This window comes from Dermatophagoides pteronyssinus, unplaced genomic scaffold (genome assembly GCF_027571235.1).
Source record: "Dermatophagoides pteronyssinus isolate colony J.1.1.1.1 unplaced genomic scaffold, Derpt_VIB-CSIC_2022.12 sq0006, whole genome shotgun sequence".
Taxonomy (NCBI): domain Eukaryota; kingdom Metazoa; phylum Arthropoda; class Arachnida; order Sarcoptiformes; family Pyroglyphidae; genus Dermatophagoides; species Dermatophagoides pteronyssinus.
Genome location: NW_027461530.1, coordinates 2007289 through 2031354, shown reverse-complemented (window position 1 = coordinate 2031354; position 24066 = coordinate 2007289). Strand labels below are relative to the sequence as shown.

Genomic DNA, 24066 nt, shown 5'->3' with positions numbered 1-24066 from the left:
TTAATTCGATTTTTTTACTTTTTTTGGGGATTATCATCATCATAGTCGGATGTGTTGAAATAGTCGTCACTGTTGTTGTTATTGTTGGTGTTTGGATTATAATTGGATCGAATGGAAATGAATATTTATGGCTATAATATGGCAATAATGTTTGCTGCTAATATGATGATAATAACAATAATGATAAAAAATCATACGTGTAAACGAATTTAAATTGAAAAATTTATTTTTCAAAAATGTTATTGTTGACAAAATATTAGTGATGTTGTTTGATTTTTGTTGCTTTATTTCATCAGCACAGCACAGAAATAAACATTCAACCAATCCGAAAATACAAACCTAAATGATAATTTATTATAGTCAATAACATTGGATTTCAGTGTTTTGTGTGTCGATGTATTTAAGCTATATGGTTGTTGTTGAAGTGTGTGTGTGTATGTTATCTGAGATTTTCAAATATTTTTTTCTTCTTCTTCTTTTTCCTAGCATCATGTTTGGTTATATAATAAATGTTTTTAAGCATAAATTATCATACTTGGCTGACCTTTGACTTTCTCTCTCTCTCTGAACTTTTACTTATTTTCATTTCCTAAACGGATAGGAAAATCAAATGCTCATCATTTCAAATGTTACAACAACAACAACAATAACAATAACGAAAAAAGGCCCACAGACAGATGGTTTTTTTTGACAATAAATAATTTTCTGGATCATCATCGTCATCAACGTCCATGAATCCAGACCAGAACCGTGAGAAGATTCCAGCGACAACAACATCAGCAAAAAAAAAAATCTTCCTTCTTTTTGTTAAATTATTCTTGTTTAAATCCCAATTTTTATTGTTGTTGTTGGTGGTTTTATATCAATAATGATGATGATTGTTGGTTTCACATTTTTCATCGACTTATTAAATCGATATTTGTTGTTGTTTTTGTTATCGTTGATGATGATGATCCGATTAATAATTTTTGATTACCAGGAAAAAAAATATTCAATGAGATAATGTAAATGATCCATGTAAATAATGTGGCTTTTACGTAGGATTGAATCTTGTCGATTGTTAATTATATATTCATTCATATCAACGATGAATATTGAATACTTTGCAAGAATACTTTGTATGTATCACGCAATCTAGCTAATTTGAATTCAAAAAATTCTGGATTGTCGTCCAACCGGTCGACCGACCGACCAACCGATTCAACTAGCCGAACCCAAAATGGATTGGGTGTTCACCACCACCACCACCGCCAACTCATTTGGATTTTTTTTTTCTGGTTGACACGTGTCAGTTTTGTAGTCAATTTTGGTTGTCGATGATGATGATGATGATTAAATTATTTATATTTATATGCTCGAATGACAACCGTTAACATGTGTGTGTGTGATGTATATTTAAATCCAACAAACACACACACACACACGCCAATTTATTTACACCGGTTGTTTTTTTCTGGGGGTTGTTAATCTTTTCTGGTTTTTTTTCGAAGTTTTTCTGGTTTTTCTGGTTCAAAAATTGATATTAAAATACTCCTTAATTAGGCAGCGATCAAATGGAAAGGAGGAGGAATTGAATTATCCGCTTTTTCTCATTTGCTGTCGTTTGCTGCAATAAAACATTATTATCAATCAATCGATCGATCGATTTGTCATCAGCTGAAAGTTTCAATTTGAATGCGGTGGTGGAAAATGTCGATTCAGTCGAGTAGTTAATCTTATTTTTGAGCAACAATAAATTTATTCAATTCTCAATAGATTTTGAATTATATTTTATTTCAATTCGATTCAAAAAACTGAAGAAATTTGAAACGATCATTTCAAAACAAAGGATAACAAATGATTTTTTATTTTCGTTTTTTCAAAAAATTCAATCCACTTACAGGTTTTACTAATTTGAATTTATTGAATGAACAAACGAAAAACGAAAAAAAAAAAATGAAATTAAGAAATGGTCTAAATGAACTAATTTTGGCAAACAAAAAAAAAACAGAGAATATCATATATGTACATTTTGTTCAAAATCATCCAAGTTTTTTTGAAAATGATTTTTTGGTCTGAACTGAATTAATTATTCCAGAATAAACTTGCTGATCCCCATGCTGCAGCTGCTGCTGCATGTTGTGACATTAATTGTTGATGATGATGATGATGATGATTTGATGTTGCTGGCGTTCCTGAATGATGTGGATGTGGATGTTGTTGATGTTGATGATGATGTTGATGACCATAACTAGCTGCAACAGCAGCCATTGCAGCAGCACTCATCATATTAAATGTTGATGGTGATGGTAAATGTCCATTATTTGATATTGTCGATGTTGGTGTTGTTGTTGTTGCTGATGATAATGTTGATGTTGTTGTTGTTGTTGATCCATATTGTACAGCTGCCATCAATGGATTTGTTGTTCCTGTAGAATTTGTTGTTGTTGTTGATCCATTTGTCATAAGTAAATCTTTACCAGAACCATGATGATGATGCTGATGATCACCACCAGCACCACCACCCGTAGCCATTATTGATTTAGATTCAGCTTGTCCAGCACGAATTAATCCTGAAAGTGATATACGTTTTGATGATGATGATGATGACGTTCCACCAATATGATGTGATGATAAATGTGATGGTGGCTGCTGTTGTTGTTGTTGTTGCGTGGTTGAAATTATCGATGTTTGTTGTTGTTGTTGTTGTTGATCATGATGTGAATGATGATGATGATGTGAATGTTCCATTGTTTTTTCCTGTGTTGCACGTTTTGTTTTATAACGATGATTCTATGATTTTTGGAAAATGAAAAATGTGGATATTTTTAAAAAATCAATTCATATTCATTTCTGCAGAAAGATGCTTACGAAAGGAAAATAGATAAAAAGAAAACATACCTGAAACCAAATTTTTACCTGCGTAGGTGTTAATCGAATAATATTGGCTAAATGTTCACGTTCCGGAGCGGAAAGATAACGTTGTTGTCGAAATCTTCTTTCTAATTCAAATGTTTGTGCTTTACTAAATAATACACGTCGTTTACGTTTTTTTTGTGGAACATTTCCACCGCCACCAATCATGTCCATTTGACCATGATGATGATGATGATGATAATCAGATGATTTATTTGATGAATCACCATTTCTAATTAGATCACTACCAACATCATCATCATCAATCATATCATCATTACTATCAGTAACACTTAAATTTTCATCCGAATTATATGGACTTTGATTATTACTTGTACGATTTGTATTGGTTGGTGAAAATAATGATGATGATCCAGTTGATTGACGATTATTATTAATGGTAAATTTTCCATGATGATTATAATTTGCAGCTAAATTTTTATATGATGCTGTTAATTCTGATTCTTGACCTGTTTCAATAAATGCATTATTCGGATTACCAATAGGATTTTGATGATTATTATTATCTAATAAATGTAAACCAATCAATGATGAACCATCCATTAATGAATGATGATTTAAATAATTTGGTAATGCTGAACCTTTTTTTAGTTTACAGGTAAAAAAAAAGACAAATTTCATTTGATTATTTGATTGGAATTTGATTTGGAAAAACTGACAAAACTGAAATCAATGGGGGCAAAAAAAACACATACCTAATGCAGATGAATATTGACCAAATGCTGATGGATTTAGAAATATATTTGTTTCTTGATTTGAATGATTAGTAGCGGCAAAATAACGACTATATGCTGCATATTGTTGATTATTATTATTATTATTTGTTGTTGTCGATGATGATGATCCATGATCAATTGGATTCGAGTTATAATAAAATGATGAATTTGTATTTGAAAAATTATTATTCGGATGATGATGATGATGATGATTCGGACCATGATTATTCGTTTCGGTATTAATTGTTGTTGATGATGATAATGGTGATAATGATGATGATGTGGATGATGTTGTTGTTGATTGCACTAAATGTATTTTTGATTGTTGTTCACCAGGTGATATTGTTGTTGTCGATGTTGATGTTGTTGTTGTTGTTGCTGCTGTTGCTGAAGATTCATTAACACCATCGCCGCCTCCGCTATCACTGTTAAATTTAGAAGATTTATTATTATTATTATTCTGATTTTGATTATCATTTTTATTAGTTATTTTTAAAATTAGATTTTGATGATGATGATGATGATGTGGTGGATGTTGATGATGATAATAATGATATCGATGATGATGGACGTGATTGTTGATCTTTGTCCTCATCATCATCATCATTTTGACCATCATTATTCTGATCATCATTATTATGATTATCATCATCAATTTTCGAACCAAGAATATCTAAAACACTGAAACCAGTTTTTGTCGATGTTTTTGTTGTTGTTGTTGATTTTTGTTTTGGACTAGTTTTCATTTGTTTAATTCTGTTTGATTTGTTTGTACTTGTTTGTTTATGTAAATTAGATTCTTTTGTATTATTTGGTGATGTTGAAGGACTTGTTGTTATCGGTGTTTTTGATCTTGATCCTGATGATATATTTTGTTTTCTCAGTAAATGATGATGATTATCATAAGATTCGGGTAATAATTTCAACATTGTTGATGGTGTTGATGTTAGTTTATTTTGATGATTATGATTATTAAGAATATTTTTAGCCAATATTGAATTTACAAATGGTGCCATAAATGCTGCCATTGATGATTGTTGTAAATTAGGATTTGTTATTGGTCCATTGATTAACATTGATGATGATGAAATCGGATTCGATTTAGAATCCAGAATTCCATTTGTCTTCAAAAGTAATTCTTGTTGATGTTGTTGTTGTGCTAAATAGAATGCCTGAATTTCTTTTTGTGCGGCCAACATGATTAATTGTTGTTGTTGTTGTGGTGTTAATGGATGTGTTGTGGATGATAATGGCAATGGTAATTGCGATGTAATTGTCGCTGCTGCTGATGATAATGGTGTTGGTAATGATTTCTTTGAATCATTGTTTTCATTCATCGTTGATGATGATAATTCTTTTTGTTGTTTTTTACCAATTTGTTCCATTTTTCTTTGTTGTTGTAATGTTAATGTTGTGGATGGTGATATTGATGGTGGTGATGATGATATCGATGATGGTGATGATGGTGATTGTGATGATTCTCGTTTATTATTATTAACAGTAGTATTCTGAATCATTATGTTCGTCTTGTTTGCTTGTTTTTTTCTCGTATTATCTTTGAATAATTTGTTGATTGATTTGATTTGATGTGTGTGTATTTGGGTGACAAACAAACAAATGACAGTATGGTGTAGCAGTGTTTAGATACGACTAATATTGGTTAATTAAAAGAATTTTTTTCTCAAAATATCCAAAATAAAATAGTTTTTTTTGGCTAAATTGGATAATCTTCAGGATGATGATGATTATGTACTTGAAATTACAGCTGTCCGGATCTCTTGTTGACGATAATCAACGACTTATTACACAAAAGAGAAAAAATATATGACAGAAGCTTGATGAGATGTACTATTTGACAATTTATGAAAGAAAAATAACAAAAATCTATTTTAATCTTTTTTCTTCTGTCGCATGTTATAAATCGTTGATGATGATGATGATGGTTGTTTGTGGTTGTTTGCAGAAAAAATTGCAATCAAAAAATTTCTTTTTAACTAATTGGATGATGATGGCTTAATCCGATTGGATTTTATTTTCAAAATTTGTCAATGACACTTGTATTTGAATGATGATGAGTGGTGATTATAAGTGGTGATGGTATTCCTGGAGCTCAATAGACTTGATTCTTTATAAAGAAAAAGCAGGTAGGTAGGTAGGTATTATACTTGATTTTCGATTGGTTTAGTACACATCTCCATAGATTGATTGGAAAAAAATTTTCAATAAGGTTGATTTCCTTTTTGGCCTTCAACTTGTCGTTTTGTCAATGATAATCCTTTATTGAAAACTTTAGATTTTGATTGTAAAATGTTGAAATATCAGGGATTTTCTTTTGGAATAAAATCTTGCTTGCTTGTCGTCGCCGTCGTCGCTGTTATTGATGTAAATCTTCAAATATCAATTGAATTTCGTTTTTACCAATTGATAATTTTCATTTGAAATTGAAAATTTCAATGATCAAACAAACAAACAAACAACCAGCAAACACACACTTATTATGAACAAGTTAAAGAAAAAAAAATAGGCGGCAACTTGGATTTTTTTTCAATGATAAAATTTATTACCCAAAAAAAATGGGTTGTTACTTTACTTCACTTCACTTTATAAGATGATGTATCAACAACCAACCGACCAACCAAAAGGAAAAAAAATCTTCATAACTGTAGTGGTACCTGGCTACTACTACCACCACCGAAACCAAAAGAAATCCTCTTGTAAAAATATATTCTTTATATTTTTGTTTTCGGGATAATGATTGAGATTGGCGCTGGCGCACTTCAAAATGATAATAAACAACAACATCAACAACAAGGGATGATAGTTGAAAATGAATGAAAATTTGTTATTCAATTCGAGAGAGAGAAGAGAAGTAGTTTTATGTGTGTGTCCACACACACACACTTCAATCTATGTGGACACACAAAATCCCAATATTGAAAGCATTGAAAGTTTGAACAAGCAAATCAACAACAACGATGAAAAAAAAGGTTGAAACCTTATAACCAAAAAAGTAGGTTGGACTTATCTATTTTTCCATTGACGAATGGTTTATTTTGGTATGGCGTTTTTTATGTTTGTGTGTGTATAAGTGTGGTATACGAAGAAGAAGAACCATGATGATGAAGAATATATGCGAGAAAAAAAAACCATAAGAGCACTCTCAAATCGAGAAATGCTCTAGTTTCCTTCTCTCTCTATTTCCATTGTCAATCCACTTTTCTTTCGAATAGGGTTGTTCATCGGGGCTTTTTTTTCATCTTCTTCTTTTGCCATTCAAATGAATGAATGAATGAATGGCGAAAAAAAAATCTTCAAGACAAGAGATAGAGACCAGTTGTATAGGAGCTTAAAGTGAAAACGATATGATTTTTTTTTGTTTGTTTGCTGTATTTTGTTTGGAGTATGCGGTGTAAGAGTTTTTTTTTGTGAATCCAATTCAATATTGTATAGTCAAGTTACGAAAAAAAAAATCAACAGCAAGCAATCCAATGGAATTGAAGAACCCACCTCTTTTGAAGAAAAAAAAAAACAGTTTCAAAAATGCTTTCGGTTTTTCACTTCTTCTTTTGGCGTTGCGCATACTTCAAAAACGAAAAATTTCTTGGGCCCAGAGCTTCACTTTGGTTTTTTTTCATATGGATCGGGTGTTACTAACCACACATACAATCCATCCACAAAAAAAAGAGGTGATGAAGAGAGAGAGAGAGAGAGAGAGAGAGAGAGGGGGGAAAAACCACCAGAAAAATGCATCCACTTCTTTCTTGTTATTCTGGATTCTTCAAGTTTCATAAGTTATATCAACAACAACAACAACAACGGGGGAAAAAACTTTTAAACTGATAAACGTGCGCGCACATCCCAAAAAAATTACCCGATTATCATCATAGTGTTAACAGCAAAAAGTTGTTAGTTTTTTCAATGATGGACATTCATTCATCTACCATCCACTATTCACATATATAACACAAAGTCAACAAACCTCTCTCAACATTGCAAAAAAAAGAAAAAGGCGAGAGAGAAAAATTAATTTTTCCGCTCTCTCTAGGGTTCTATAGATTCAAAAACCCTAGACTAGAAAAAAAGAGGCTTGAGCATCATACACACAGTGGAGCAAAAGAAATACAAATCTTTTTTCCCCTCTGATCCAGAAATGAAATAATGAATAACCAACTAAACAGTTTCACTAACCAAACCAGCATAATCATATATGATGTATATGATGATTAACACCTCAATGTTTTCATTTCATACATATCATTTGTTTTTGTTCCATGATACGAATCATTAATCACATACCATACATACATTTAATAAAAGCTTTTCAACATTATTACTATGTGGAACCAAACTAACAAAACGGGCAAAGTTGATTATGATGATGATGATGACAATAATGATTCTGTTCATCATAACCGGAGGATTAACCGTTGTTTTTTTTCCTGATTTTAGCTTTTTTTTGTTCTTGCCCACCAAACAAATACATAGTAAGCCAAAATTTTCTCGTTGGCTATTGTCATCAAAATTTTGGCTTTTGTTGTTGTTTGTTCGTTTGTTTGTAATAAATGAATTAAGCAAGGCAAAAATTTTCATTCATTTTGAAACGTTTTTGTTTTGTTTGACAATCTATAGACTAGGCTCTATTGATCGATTTAATCGATAATAATAATATTCAATCATGAACACAAGGGTCTTTAGTTTCCAAAAAATCATTTTGTTGTTGTTGTTGTTGTTGACTTGATGATCTTGATTGATCATCATCATAATCATCATCATATGATTTTCGGAAGCTGATCATGAATTTTTCATTCCTCTATTTCATTACATCGAGTAAAGTTTGTTTCAATGGCCTCATTTCTTTTAGCTTTTGGAACATGATTTCTTGATCAAATCTTCTTAATTCCCACTTTTACTTGAAATTTCTTCAGTTTGAAGCACACCTTTTGTCAAAAAAAAAATTTCTTCAATAAGATTTTAATCATAATTTATGATTTTGAAAAAATTTGAAAGAAAAGTTTCGTTTCTCAACAAGCAATACTTTAAAATTACAATGATTATTTATAGGTAATTGAATTTTTAAATTTACAAAAATTTTAACACACCTTGGCCTCAATGACAAACATCTGATCTGAATCTCTTTCCAAACAAAATGAAACTTTGAATCCAGCACATTTGGTGATTATGGTGTTGTGATGGTCATCTACTTTTGCTTTTGCACACACACACACGACATTTTAACACTTTATTGAAAACAACCGAATTGTAAATAACACTTTCCTCCCCCCCTCCAAAAAAAAAAAAATCCAATAATCATCTTTTTTTCATTGTTTCCTTTATCAAATTACAAACAAACAAACAAACACATTTGTGTGTTTGCGTTTGTTTTTCGGATTATAATTAATTTCCATTTGGGTCAATTTGTGTGTGTGTTCAACACACACACACACACATACAGTATGTGGTTGATAATGGTTTTGTTTTGTTTTGTTTCTAGGTGAATGACTTGATTTCTTCGTCCCAAAAACCATCATCATCATCATCATCATAAAATCCACAAGAATATAGAGAGTGTTAAAAACAACAGAAGTAACATCCAAAATGTAATCATTAACCAAAACAACACTATGTTGGTTGATCGGTGTTAAACGAAAGGAAAAATAAAACGGAAACGTGCCGAGTGTGTATATCAAATACGATAACTTTTTTTTTGTTGTTTTTGTTTCAACGTTGGTCTCTTCATTCAATTTCTGTGATGATTCTATGATGATGATGACGATGAGAATCGGTTTTTATTGTTTTAGTCATTTAGTACAGTTAGTTTAGTTAGTTAGTTGTAAAACATCATCAACAACTAACTATTAGGAAACAAAAACAATAAACCTACTAAATATAGCCATCAACATCATCTAGATTCTGGATTCTGGATTCTGTAACTAAACAGTAAAACTAAACTATTCAACCATAATCATGCCAAACACTCATTGCACACACACACACACACATTGTTTTAACACTTGTTTTTCATCCCCTTTTTTCACAGTTCTTTTCCACATCCGATTCAAGGGAAAAATTTGTTAGTGTTTGGTTTTAGTTTAATAACCGCAACCAAATCTATTGTTTTTTTCTTCATAAATTTAATCTATTGATGCGGAAATATGTGTGGTGTGTGTGTGTGTGTGTGTTTAGATAGTTCCTGAAACATGGTAAACTTTTTTTTTTTGTTGAAATTCATTCAATGATGATGATGATGATAATGTTTTTTTTGATTTCAAAGTTTTTGTTTTTCCAGCTAATAATCAGCTTTGTTTTTAGATTTTTTTTTTTTTTTTGAAATTATGTAAATGATTTTTCGTTTAATGAGAGTTAAAACCGACTGGACCCGCCAGAAAGAAAAGAGTTGTTTCAGTTTGGTTGAAAATTGATTGAATTTTTTTTTTGCGTTTTGCTTCTCTACCGATAAGAGATAGATGTGATGATGATTTTTGCTGTTGTTAATTTCCCGTTTTTTTCCAAGTTTCTACAGTAGTTTCGTTATCATTTAATTTTCTTTTGTTTTTTGTTTGGCTGGTAAATTCATAAATGATTAATGGAATCATTCTTTTTTTTTTTTTGTTGGCAGTCGAGTTTGTCGGGTTTTGTTAATTAATTAATTAACCATTTAGTCATTGATTATTATGACATGGGAATATCTGACACAACCGAAACAAAATTGGATTATTATTTTTTTTCGGGAAACATGAACATTCAACAATGTTGACCTTCATTTTGTTCAGCAAAAAATTTCAAAAAGAATTCAAAAATTCCAACCAAAAGGGCCATAAGGATAAATTTCCAAATCAAATAAAGGTCAAAAGTCAAATTGTAGTGGGTAGTGAAATTTGCTTGTTTGTATGTTTGTTTGTTTGTTTGTAAGAATTATCCAAAAAAAAAGATTTCAAATAACAATAAATCTTTCACCACCACCACCAACCCGATTTATTATTATTATTTTGGGTAATTTGACGGTGTCAATTGCCTCCTTTTTCTCTCTTACCTTTCATACAGTAGAAAAAAAAAGTTTGTTTATTTAGCTCACTCTCTCCCTTTATTCAATGACTTTTTTTTTGTGTCATACAGAAATGATGATTATTATGATGACGATGATCTTTTTTTGAAGAAAAAAAAGATGGTGTCAGATGACACACGTGTTATTTTTTTTTATATACAGGTTAAGGATTTTTTTTGGTCCATTCTTTTGATTTGGCTTTCTTGATTTCCATCTCGAACTGCTTCGGTTCTTTCGATCGTTTAAATCGTTTAATCGATCCAAATTTTTTTTTCCAAAAAAAAAAAAATTGATTTCATTCTTCGATTTTTATTTTCATTCTCTCTTGGATCGATTGGTTTTTTATTGATATTTTTCAAAACTGAATGTTTTTTTTGTGGATTGTGTAAACAACGTTTTATATATCAGTGAAAAAAGTCAGTAAAATTCAGTGTAGTAAATGGTGGTCATCGTTGTGACATTGCATTCCAACCAAAATATAAAAATAAAAAATCATTTTCAACAGCAACAACAACAAGACAATTGGATTGAAGTGTATTTTCGCTTCTTCTTCTTCGTTTTTTATCTGGAACATTTTTTTCTTCTTCTAAAATTTGCAGGTGTTCACAAATAATGAAGATTATGTGGGCTTTCTTGAGAAGAAGTTTGATAATAAAAGTCAATTTTTTTTCCCGAATTGAATGTTTGATGACAATGTTTGTGTAATCGATCGATCGATCGATTGATATTTTGGATTGTTTTGTTGGTTGAAGAAAACCTCTTCTTATTCAATTTTGTTTTCAATTCTTTTTTTTTGAAAATTTCTTTCCTTCATCACCACCATTATCATCATATTCATCAAATGATAGTGATGATAGTTGGTTTTTTTTACTACTAAAAAAAAGAGAAAATTTACATACCGATTGCCTTCGAATTCAATATCCACCATTGATAATGTTGATGGTTGTAATTGTACTAATGGTGCTAATGGTGCTGCTGGATCATTATTATTATCACAAATTAAGGTTTCTGCTGTTGATGATGATTGCTGTTGTTGTAAAACTGATGCGGAAGCTATTGCTGCGGATGCTGCTGCTGTTGGTGAATTATCTAAAATATTTTGCTGATTTTGTATTTGTTCATAATTAATTATTGAATCTAATGATGTAATATGATAATTATTGTTGTTTTCCAAAATTTGATTATTATTTGTAATTGGTATTTGAGGATGATGATAATGTTGTTGTTGTTGTTGTTGATTAGAATTACCATTCATAATTAAATTATTTGAATGATGATGATTATGATTATTATTAACATTGACTATGGATGTTGCGGGATAATTTTGATGAGGATGATGAGGATGTGTATGATGATAATTAGGATTAAGATAAAAATGTTGATAATAATCAATCAAATCTGGAAAATTTTGTTCATTATTATGATGATGATGATGATGATTATAAAGCGAATTATTGTTGTTTGGAAAAACTTGCGGATATGAATCTAGTTGTTGTTGTTGTTGTTGTTGCTGTTGTTGTTCATTATCATTAATATTAAGACAATAATTTTCGCTAGAATTCCAATTAGTTGTTGGATTTAGTGATTCAATAATCTCCGGTGCTGGCAATGGTAGTTGCGGTGATGATGATGAAGATGATTGTGGTAAATTTTCAACAACATTATTATCATCATTCGTTGAATGATGAATAATTTTCGATCGATCGATATTATCATCATAATCATCAGTGGATTGTTTTTTGATTGAATCATCTAATATCGTTGATGATGATGTTGATGATGAATTGGTTGTTGATGATTTTTCCATTATTGTTGTTGTTGTTGTTTTTTTTGCACAATTTATAAATAAATTTTCAATTTCACTATAAAATTTGTTAAAATTACACTTTAAAATATAATTTCAATGATGATGATGATGATGAGATGATAATTAGATAGAATCTTTGATTAATCGTGGTTTAATGGATTAAATAATTGATTGATTGATTGATTGATTGATTGATCGAGGATCGATGTTTTCATAATACTTCAATATAATGATGGTTGTTGATGAAATTCAAGAGTACACTTCATCGTATGTTGACATTAGATCAGTTATTTGTTATTATAATAAATGCAGATTTTTATTGATCGGAAATGCAGGGTTGTTGGAAAGTAAAAGTGTTAACAAAAAAACATTTCAAGTTCAATGTCTTATTGATAGGATTATTATTAATTTTGATGAACAAATACCAATGAAAATCACCTGGAAAACATAAATTTTTTTTACTTTTTTTAAAAATGGTTAATCCAAAATTAATCCCGTGTCCGCATCGATCTTTTTGTTGATCAACCACAAAGACAAATAATTAATGATTTTTCAATTTTAATATTCATCGTTAATGATTGATTGATTGATTGATTGATCGGCAATGTCAATTTTGATGATAATAATCAATTATCGATTGGCATAGAAACTTACAGTTTTCTTTTGCTTCTTAAAAGGTAAGTAAAAATTATCAATTAAAATTTCATTCCAACTAAAAAAAATTGATGATTTGGAATGATTTTTGATGGTTGATTTTTGATTGATATCTAAAAGATACAAGCAAGAAAAACAGATTGGCTATTTTCTCAGAATTATTTTTAGATAGATATGGGAAAAAAAACACTTGATTTATCATATCATCCAGAGTTGATCAAAGTCAATTTGATGAAATTTTTGTTGTTTATCAATCAATCAAAATTAAATTACCTGTTGTTGTTGTTTTGCTTTGACGTAAATCAAAGATCATCGATAATAAAAAAAATGGGACAGGAATTTCTTTTCTGATCTTCAAAATTGACAATTTTTTTTTGTTGTCGTTGTTGTCCCAATTCTTGAATGTCACATTGATTTTTTCTTCTTTCTGAATCAAATTGATCGGAAATTCTTTTTGTCTCTATAGATTCACTGATGTTGAAATCAAATTATCCGAATGGAGTAAAAGAAAAACATTTGATGGCGCCATCAAGACGGTAATTATCATTGATTAAAAGAAAAAAATTTCTTTTGATAAATAATTTAATTAACAACAACAACAACAACAAATAATAACTTAATCAACCGGTTGATCATTTTACGATCGATCGATGGAAAAAAAACATAATTATTTGGCATCGATTTCAGATCAACAACAATATTGGTCGTCGATCCTACATCGATCGATCGGTATCGATATCAATCTTCGTTTTAATACCAGCAAAAAACTATTATCAAATTATGAAAAGAAAAAAAAACATTGGTGGTGGTAATAATTTCACCATGGCTTCCATATCTTTTGATTTTCTACAAAAGAAGAAAAACGAAACGAAACGACAGTCAAAAAACTAACTAACTAACCAAACAAACATCTTGTCGATTTTTTTTATCGATATTTTTTTTTGCTGTATCGACGTCCGTCAATATTTACCCAATATCATGCATGCATCCAAACATCAGAAAAAAAATGATTAAAAACAAAACAAAACAAAAAAATTTTGGGCCCATCGAAAACCAGAAAAAAAATTGCTGTTTGAAAAACAATCTCTCTCTCTACATAGCATCTCATAATCATTTTAATTTAATTAAATTTTGTTTCCATATTCATATTTGATTTTTGAATAAAATTTTTTTGATTTTCATTCTCGTTTTTCCCAATTTGTTTCATTCCGAATCAAATTTCGTAGTAAAGCGGTCAATGTGAACATATGTGACATTTTTTAACATTGAAAAATTACAAACTAATAAATCTTTGAAACTTTTCCCCTTATTGCTGACCATTATTATTATCGTCAACAGCATCGTCGTCAACAACAACAACGATTATTCTGGAAACCTAGAGACCATTGACTAATATAAATAAGGCTTGCCGCATATCAATCAATCAATCAATCGATCGATAATGAAAATAAAAAGAAAGAAACTGGACCGATAAGCTCCATCATCATCATCATCATCATCGTCGTCGTGGTTGATTTGTAAATATTGACTGTGTGTGTGTGTGTGTTGATTGAAATATCGACACACACAACACACCACCAAATTGATATCGTCATCATCGTTTACCAAAAAAAAAAAAAAAAAAAACCAAAATATCCATATAGAACGTAGATATCGATAAATCCAATCAATCGATTGTTGTTGTTGTTGTTGATCGCCAATATATGGTTGGTTGGCCGTCTGTTTGTTGAAACAAAAAATTGGTCGGCTCGAATTCAATTTTTCTCTCTCTCTCTCCCCTCAACATCATCACCACCGATACTGTTTGTTCCAGAAAAAAAAGTTAAACACAAACTTTGCCCTTCATCATATTTTGGGTTTTTGGTTTTTGGCAACAACCAAACCAAAAAAAAACCAGAAAGATTTGTGCGAGAGAGTGAAACATAACATTGAAAAACCAAAATCTAAACGATGATGGATAGAACAAACAAACAAACAACGAACGAACGATAGTTATTTTTTTTTCATGACCAGATTTTAATTTTATGGAAATTAGTTTAGTTTTTTTTTTGATTCAGTTAAATTAGCTATGATGAATATGAATAAATTAAATTTAAGTTTTTTCGCTTGTTTGATATTCTACTTTTTTTCATTTTTTTTTTTTGGTTTCATCAACGATTATTCACCCGAAACAACAACAATTCATTTTATCTGATTCGACATAAATGTCGACAAGGGAATCATTTGTTTGGTTGTTGGTTCCAATCTTTCCACTCTTGTTATGCTAAATTCAAGATTTGAATAGCACAAAGTCAATTTCGCTAATTGAATATTGAATGTCAAAAATGATGCGTGGTTAAATAATAATGATGAAGATTCGTGATGACTTTTAATGCTAAAATGAACAGTTTTCTTTCTTTATCTCTACTCCATTGGCTTTCAAATTCATTTAGATTTCTATCGTTTGATTATCGATGAATCAATAATCGATAATTGAATGATTCGAATTTTCATAGCCAAATTTCCTCTGAAATGATGGAAATTTTCCCAAAAAAAAACGGAAATTAAAATTTTTTTTTCTTTCTTTCTGAAACATTGTTCGCCTCCAATAATGATGATGATGATGATATGAAAGGAAATGATACTATTGATGAAACGAATTGTGGATACCAGGTGAGCAACAACCACAGAGCCCACGAAACGAAAACGAAAAAACACACCGAAATTTTGATTTCCGTTCACGTGCATGCAAACGTTTTTGTTTTCATTCAATTTTTGCATAAAAGTTACAAATTTTTTCTGGATTAAACTTTATAATGTGTTTATAAAAAGGATAATAATATTGATTTTTGTTCATTTGTAATCACACACACACACACACACACACACACACACATATAGAATTCATAGGGTTTTTTTTTCATTGCATAATTTGCATTCAAAAATCATTAACCCTCACAGCATTGGGTCTATTTTTTTTTCAATTACAGAATTTTTCCAAATAAGATTTTTTTTTTTTTTTGGTTGATGATTTTGTGATCATTATCATCATCATTGTTGTATTCACCAGTCACTAATCCGTTCATGTTATTTAATTTTTCTCTATCATTTCATCATTTGTAAACATCAGAATAGAAAAAAAGAAATCCAAATACAAATCATTATCATCAAATGATAAATGATGATAATATCTGTCGGTGTTAAAATAGCGCAAGAAAAAAACCAATATGTTTCAGTTTTTTTTCGCAAATAGTCAAAATGGTAATCAATAATCATCAATGATACTTATTTAATGTGAATATTTTTTTTTTGGACAGAAATCAAATCAAATCAAATGAATTCAATTTGTCTTGATTTTAATTTCCAACTAATATTTCCATGTGTGAACACCTATAATATCATTTTCTGTTTATGGATCGTGGAATCCTAATTTATTACACACATATATTAAGTGTATGATTTTTTTTTTTTATTATTATGATAATAAGAATTAGCTTAGTTTTAGTTTTAGTTTGGATACAAACCATTGTTTGTAAATATCGTTTTTGTTGTTGTTGTTGTTGTTGCTGGTCTAGAACCTGAATTCTTTGTGATCAACAACATAAGCCAATCAACGGTTATAAGAGGATTAGTCATGTTTTTTAAATATCCATGTTTTCATCATTTTGTCAACGAAAATTGAAAAGTGAAAAACACACACACAGATCCTAATCATGATTATCGCGATTATTGGATGCGGAACACATGTTTCTCTCTCTCTCTCTCTCTCTCTCTCCACAAAATTCATTCAATTAAATCTGCGAAAATGTTTCCGAAAACTTTTTTTTCGGAAAACATTGTTTTTTCGAAACAAAAATAAATTAGATTTCAATTTGAAGACAATCAGAAACAAAAAAAAACATCTTTAGCTGATAACAATGTTTATTTCCTATTAAAATGTAGTTTATTTATTTTTTATGTGAGGTTGCGTGTGCGTTTGTTTGTTGGAATACAAATCGGAAATTATGGTCGAATAAATAATGAACGGATATGGATCATATATGAAACAACAATTCATTGAATTGAATTGAATGAATAAAGTTCCATTAATCGGAAATAAGATGTCAGAATTCAATAAGATCGATCGGTTTTTTATTTTCGTCTTCTTACCAATCATCATCATTATGTTTAACGTTTTAATGGTAACAACAAAGCAGTTTCAACCAAAAATCAATCGATTCGATAGATACCTATTACCTATTCAATGATGATGATGATGATGATGATGATAATACCTCCGAATAATTGGATACAAGCACGCGATCTAAATGAATTTCTTTTTTCTGGTTTCTTTCAAAAAAAAGCTCCATATATTGAATATAATGAGAGTGAAAATCTTTTCATATTCAAATGTGAAATACAAATTACGCGTTACATAACTTTTTTTTTATCAATCTAATTGAGAATGTAATAGGGAAATTTTCTTGGCAATTTTTTCTTTCTTCATTCATTCATTCAATGGTTACAAATTTCTTACAAAGTCCAATGTAGATAAATTTCATTTTTTTAAAAAAAGAAGAAGAAGAAAATGAAAAGAATTTGAAATCTTTTTCTCATTCACCCGATATTTCTGTGCTGAATGATGATGATGATGGGGAAAATTTGCCCTAAAGCATAATCAGGGCCACACAGTTATTCATTCATGCATAATAATATTTGGCACCGCGCAGTCTGCTTTGACCGAAGAAGAAGAAGCCAGGAAAATCATCAAAACGAAAGGCCAACGACCAATTGATTGCTGCTGTATGCATAACAATTGAAATACCATACATACCAATCAAACAATTTTGTACAAAATAACAGCAAAACCAAAATATATATAGGAGTGAGAAATGAATTTTATTGAATAGCAAATAAAATAAAAAGAAATTGAGAATTGCAATAAGGGTAATAGATATTGATGATAAGTTCAATGGATCGATCGATCGATTTCACCTGAGATTTGTTTTCTTCTTCTTCTCCTTTAACAACATTCACATTCTCAATCTGGAACCTAGAAAAGAGAAATATCAGGTTCTTTCTTTTTCTTTTCTTCAACCCATTGTAACGGCAATGATCTAATTGAAGTGTAATCGATATTGAATCAAAAATGAATTCAGAGAGAGCGAAAGAAAGAAAGTTATTTGAAATCTCCATTGTGTGTATAGGTGTAGGTGTTTTTTTTTTTTTTTTTGATTTGAACAATATTCACACAGGTTCGAGAGTGTGCCAAGTGCTTCTTTTACATTCATTGATGATGATTATGATGGTCAAACCAGAAATAAATTTGACTTTCGGTGTTTAAAATTGAAAAAAAATAAAATTTAATTTAAATAAAATTCGCAGGTGTTGATCTTTGTTCGGTTCGATAATTTATCTACAAAAAAAAAATTCTATAATTTTTTGCCGCAAACACTTAGTTCTTATTTGAGGTCGATTTCTTTTCCAGCAAAAAAAAAAAAATTAATAACCGAATAATTTGTGACACAAACAAAACGAAGCGGCTTCTTGTGGGATTTTCTCCTTTTATTTCTCACTCATTCACTTTCTTTTCATCAACAACCGAACAAACAAGGCCAGAAAAATGAAAAACTACCAAACAAAAATGAAACATAAGGTAGATCAATAAATCGAATATCGATTCGACATATTTATAACATGTTTTTCATTCATTCAATGCATTCAATGCATTCCACTCACTCTTTTTTGTTGTAGTTTATTAATCCAGTTATTATCGCCATCTCTCTTACATTCACTCTTTTACTCTTAACAACAATCAATAAAAAGAGAAATCCTATCCAGAAATATTAAATAAAAAAAAAATTGAAAATTACAAACAAAAACGGTTATAATTCTTTTTGACGTTTTTTTGTATGTTTTGTTACATACTATTTTTGCCGACACAAATTTTGTCGGCAAAAAAAGTCTTTGGCTGGTTTTCATTTTGAAAATAAACATGAAAAAATACATATTTTTTTCATGTTTTTTCAAATGGAGATCAGATTTCCATTTAAACACTGTAAATCCCAGCAATTTTTTCATTATCATTTGTATTCCGAAATGTAATTTTTTTTTCTTCTGGTGTGAAAAAAAATAATCAATTGATCGATTCATTTGATTGATTGATTGATTGATTGAAACTATTGGGTCCATTGAAACACAATGAAATAAAAAAAATATTGAACCACACAATGAAAAGATTGTGTATTCCGTACAAGTTAAACATTCAAGTTTATTGGATTTTTTTTTCATGGATGGATTTGCTTTGTTCATCATCATCATCATCACCGTAGATATACGTGATTATAATACATAACATCATTCTCTACATAGATAAAGAAAAATTATTAATCAAAAATGATTTGCCCTTGTCTTTTTTTTTGCTAGGATTCTTCTTGTGGTAACCTCTAAGTACATTTCGATAATAATAATGTTTAACAACTAAAAAAGAAACAAAAGTTGTCACAATTGATTGTGGTGAAAATCAATTGAAAATTTTTTCGGTTTTGTATTGTGGCTTTTAGTTGAATTTTGGTTTTCATTGGTCAATCATGAACAACATCTTATTATGAAAAAAATGTTGCACGTTTACTTGATTCTGTAATTGGATTCAACAACGACAAAGAAAAACCGAATTCTGATTCTAATCAGAATCAGTGGGAAAAAAAGGAAAAAAATGAAATATTTAAACGCTTTTATTTCCTTGTCTAAATTCAATATTTAGAATCCAGTTTTGAAACAAAAAACAAAACCAAAATGATGATGATAATAAAGATGTCAAATAAGTTTTCGTTTCGCTTTTTTCAATGTAAAAAATGGTTTAGTCAGAAAGAAAAAAAAAGAAAAATATTTGACAATTTAACATGGTAGTAGCAGCAGCATACGGATTCTGTTCTTTTTCACATCCCCATATCATCATCATCGTTGTTAATATGTTCCATACGTTTTAATGACAATAATAGACATGTCTATGAGTGTGTACTGTGTGTGTTTGTATCAAACCATTTTTGATATCCAACATACACACACACACGTGAAACAATTGACAAGTTATGTGTTTTTGTGTCTAGTTTGTGCACATGATGTGTACTTAATCCATATAACAATCATGTTGATGATGATGATGATCTTGTCGTTTTTTTTTCATTGGTATGAGTAACCGTTATTATTATTATTATTTTGGATCATATAATAATAACCGGAGAAAAGAAAAACCATAAGAGTAAATGATTTGGAACCCGTATTTAATATTTACACGGGTATAGTAGTGTGCTTGTGTTTAGTTCATCGGATCATTTTGTTACGGTTTTCTTTTTTCGGATTTTTTTCTCTTTTTACTTTTTCAAATTGACATTGTGATGATTTTCACTTTGAAAAACTAAAAAATCAAGATTCTTTTTCGGATTCTGTTGTTGTTGTTTTCGGTTGCTGTTTATTTGATTTCGGGTTAGTTTTTTTTGTTAATATTAGCAAACAAACAAACTGGGTTACAAAAAAGAATCAATTTCAAACACGCACACAGCAAAGATTAAATATATAAAAAAAACCACCACAATAAATGATTAGATTGTGTTTCGGTGCATAGTGTGCATGCATGCATTTGTTAGGTATCATTAATCATAATAAAAAAAGAAACCAGAAAAAAAGGGTATATATTCGACACCCGAAACAAACAAACAAACCAACACCAAACACACACACACACACACCCGAAATCATATCCGTATGCCTTTTAATATATAACCCCGGTAATGATAATAACCGATGATGATGATGATGATAATGGGTGTTGCATTTGTTTGTTTGTTTGTTGATCGTTAGCCTTTTTTTATGAGAAAAATTTTGTTTTTTGGTTCCTGAAATCAAATCATCAACCAGAATAACCCAAAAAAAAATAAACACGCGTTTGTTTTTTTCATGCACACACACACACACTATTCATTGGTTTTTTACTCGTTCATTGATGATTCTATTTTCAATTCTTATTACAATGGAATTGACATCAAAGGTTTTTTCATTCCATCCATTATGAATTTTGAATAAATTTTAAATTCTGTGGTGAAACCAGAAAAAAAAACAGAGAAACTACTGTGATTTACGATTGTTGTGTGGTGAAAATGAAAATGAAAAATAGAGAAAGAACGGGAAACATGTTGTTTCCTACGGTTTTATTTTGATAATATGAAAAAATTCTTGAGGCGATTAAAAGAATTTTGGTTGAAAATTTTTTAACCAAAAATGAAGGAAGAAGAAACATTTTCACTTGAAGAAGTGAGAAAAAAAACAGCCAATAATATCGATGATCATTAAACAGAAGTCATTATCATCATCATCATCATCATCATCATGTCATTTGAAAAAAAATTTGTAAAAATAATTAATAATCACATCGAACAAAAATTTAACCCGGAGGTTATATAAAGAGGTGTTTGGGTGTGTATTTTGTTTGTTTTTCTATAGACAGACTATAGTTGATTGAATGGATGCGAAAAAAATTGAAATTTCAATTTTACTTGATAAAAATTTGTGGTTGTTTGATGGTGAGGCTACCATTTACACTTTCATTTAATAGATCCAAATAATGATAGGAAGCAACAACAAGATTGATCGATTTTTTTGGTTGTTGTTGTTGTTGTCTATAACCAATCATTAGTAACGATTCATTTCTGAAGAGAGAGAGAGAGAGAGAGAGAGAGAGAGAGAGAAAAAAAAATTTCTTCATCAATATTCTTCAAAACACCTTTAGATTATTAATCCTTAATGACCATTATTATGGATTTTTTTTATTTGCAATTTTCATTTTGTTTTAAATAACGTTAAAAACATATTGTGTTTTTCATTTCAAACCAAGAATTTTATCATTAACTAAATCATTGTTCATGGTTCATCATCATCATCATTTAAACTTTATGACGATGATGATGATGAAACATCGTATCATCATCAAGCAGACAGATATGGAAGAAGCAACAAAAAAAAATCAAGACACACGCTTGTCATTGATTTGGAATATTCTTTTGTTCGAGCCAAAAAGAGAATGAGAAACTGAAAATGGTTATTCTTTTTTATTCTTAACAATAATACAAAAAAGATTGAAAATGATATGTAATAGTTTTTTGTTGTTGTTGATGTCGTTGTTATTATTGTTATTGTTCATCATCATCATCGTCAACCAAATGCCGATCATCTTACAATAGAAATGTTGATGATGATGATGACAATAAGAATCAAACAAAAGTTAAATGGCAAATATTACCAGTTTGTTGTTGTTCTTTTGTTGTGTTTTTGAAAATACCCGAATAAATATAGCACATATTACAAGTCAAGATAAAGTATGTTTATGGAATTCCGCTTTATTATTTGAATGTTTGTTTGTATTTTCTGTCTGTCGAATTCGGATGATGAATAAAACAGCCGATGATTTCGGGTTTTCATCACCACATCACCACAATAAAACCAATTCTTGTTGTTTTTTGAATTTCATTGATTTTTCTCATCATCTTTTGGATACATGAGATAAATCGGGAAATACTTTTTTTTCCAAAAGTTTTCTCTTTCTCTCTCTCTCTTTTATATGTCGAAAATGACAATTCCGGTTTTTTTTCTGTTGTGATAGAAACATTGTTTGCAATTGAACAATATCTGTCATCACAGATTTGCTGTTGTTGTTAATTTGTTTTGATTTCTCGGTTAAATTTTTCTATTTGTTTGAAATGTTTTTGTCGCCGATCAAAATTTAAAATGTCAAATTTTCATTGAATGGCATATCGAGGTCATTCATTTATTTAAAAAAACTGTAAATGATACACATTCGTAATGTAACAATCGTCATTGTCCATAATTTTTAACATGATATTTTGAAATTTACAAAATTATTCGTGAGATTCACTTTTTTTTTGGTTCACATTTTTTGACATTTTTTTTATTTTTGAAAAAATTTGAAATTCAAAATTATGAAAAGAAAAAAAAAAATCCAAAGTAGCGTAATCTAGTGATAGAATTTTGTCCCATTCAAAATTCTAACATTCCAAACTATAGATGGCGACACATCATTGAAAAAAACGGAAAACTGGCGCGATATTTTTTTTCAATTTCAAATTCATTTTTAAATTAAAAAAAAAATTCTCGATGATTAATTGAAGAAAAAAATAGAAATGAAAAATTTCATAATGATGCTGATGACCTGCGAATCATATAAATAATTTATTTCTGGATTCTTATCGTTAAAGATCAATATTTTTGTTTGTTTTTTTTTCAAAATTTTTTTTTTAAATGGAAACTTGTTGAAGAAAAATTAACATCTGATAATCACTGAGATTAATTTCGGTTGATTTGAAAAGCAAACAAATTCTGACCACCGCCACACAAAAACACATAAACATAAAAACATAACCGAACAAGTTTTTCCCGAATAACCATGATGATGATGATGATCAAAATAAATATTCAACCAAAATGATCAGATCCGTTTTTTTTTCGTTTCGTTTCTACCGAAGAAAACAAAAATTGTTGTCAAAAATTTAATCAAACAATTATGTTATCATTCAAAAAAAAAATCACCTGTTACCTGTATGACATATCGAAATCAAATGAAAATTATCAAAATTTTTCTTCTTCTGATTTCTTATCATCATCTTATCTTATATGTGATTATTTATTCAGTATCAAAGATACTGAAATAATAAAAACCTTTGAAATCAATATATACCTGGTGTCTAATTAAATGATTTTTCATTTTTTCAATTTTTTTTTTTTTGATTTAAATCATTTATTTATTTATATTTAACTTGTAACATAAACTAATTTTCCGATTTATGTTTGTTTGTTTGTTTGTTTTATCATTCGTAAATCTCAGGTAGATAAATAATATTCAATTAAAATGATAAACTGATGATTTGATGGTTCCGTTATTTTCAAATACGGGTGTTTTGATC

The 24066-nt window shown here is 29.4% G+C and overlaps 1 protein-coding gene and 1 long non-coding RNA gene across 2 annotated transcripts; one reads left to right on the top strand and one right to left on the bottom strand.

Annotated features, from left to right (window-relative positions):
• Positions 1 to 1815: 1815 nt before the first annotated feature.
• LOC113796214 (uncharacterized) lies at positions 1816 to 13100 on the bottom strand. Its single transcript, XM_075820183.1, has 4 exons — positions 11574 to 13100; positions 3612 to 4057; positions 2881 to 3497; positions 1816 to 2772 (listed from the first exon to the last, which is right to left on the bottom strand). The coding sequence occupies exons 1-4, from the start codon at positions 12479 to 12481 to the stop codon at positions 2065 to 2067; spliced, it is 2679 nt and encodes an 892-aa protein (XP_075676298.1). The 5' UTR covers positions 12482 to 13100; the 3' UTR covers positions 1816 to 2064.
• Positions 13101 to 13308: 208 nt separating this feature from the next.
• LOC142645043 (uncharacterized) lies at positions 13309 to 15249 on the top strand. The gene is made up of 2 exons (XR_012846220.1): positions 13309 to 13671; positions 13823 to 15249. It is a non-coding gene; the product is annotated as an uncharacterized LOC142645043 (long non-coding RNA).
• The last annotated feature ends 8817 nt before the right edge of the window (positions 15250 to 24066 follow it).

Bases quoted from the DNA above. Each gene is read 5' to 3' on its own strand.
- LOC113796214 (XM_075820183.1), bottom strand. From the start codon at position 12,481: ATGGAAAAATCATCAACAACCAATTCATCATCAACATCATCATCAACG. The intron at 4,058-11,573 runs GTATGTAAATTT...TAAATTTAACAG, and splicing joins ATTGAATTCGAAGGCAATCG to TGATAGCGGAGGCGGCGATG. The intron at 2,773-2,880 runs GTATGTTTTCTT...CAAAAATCATAG, and splicing joins AGGTAAAAATTTGGTTTCAG to AATCATCGTTATAAAACAAA.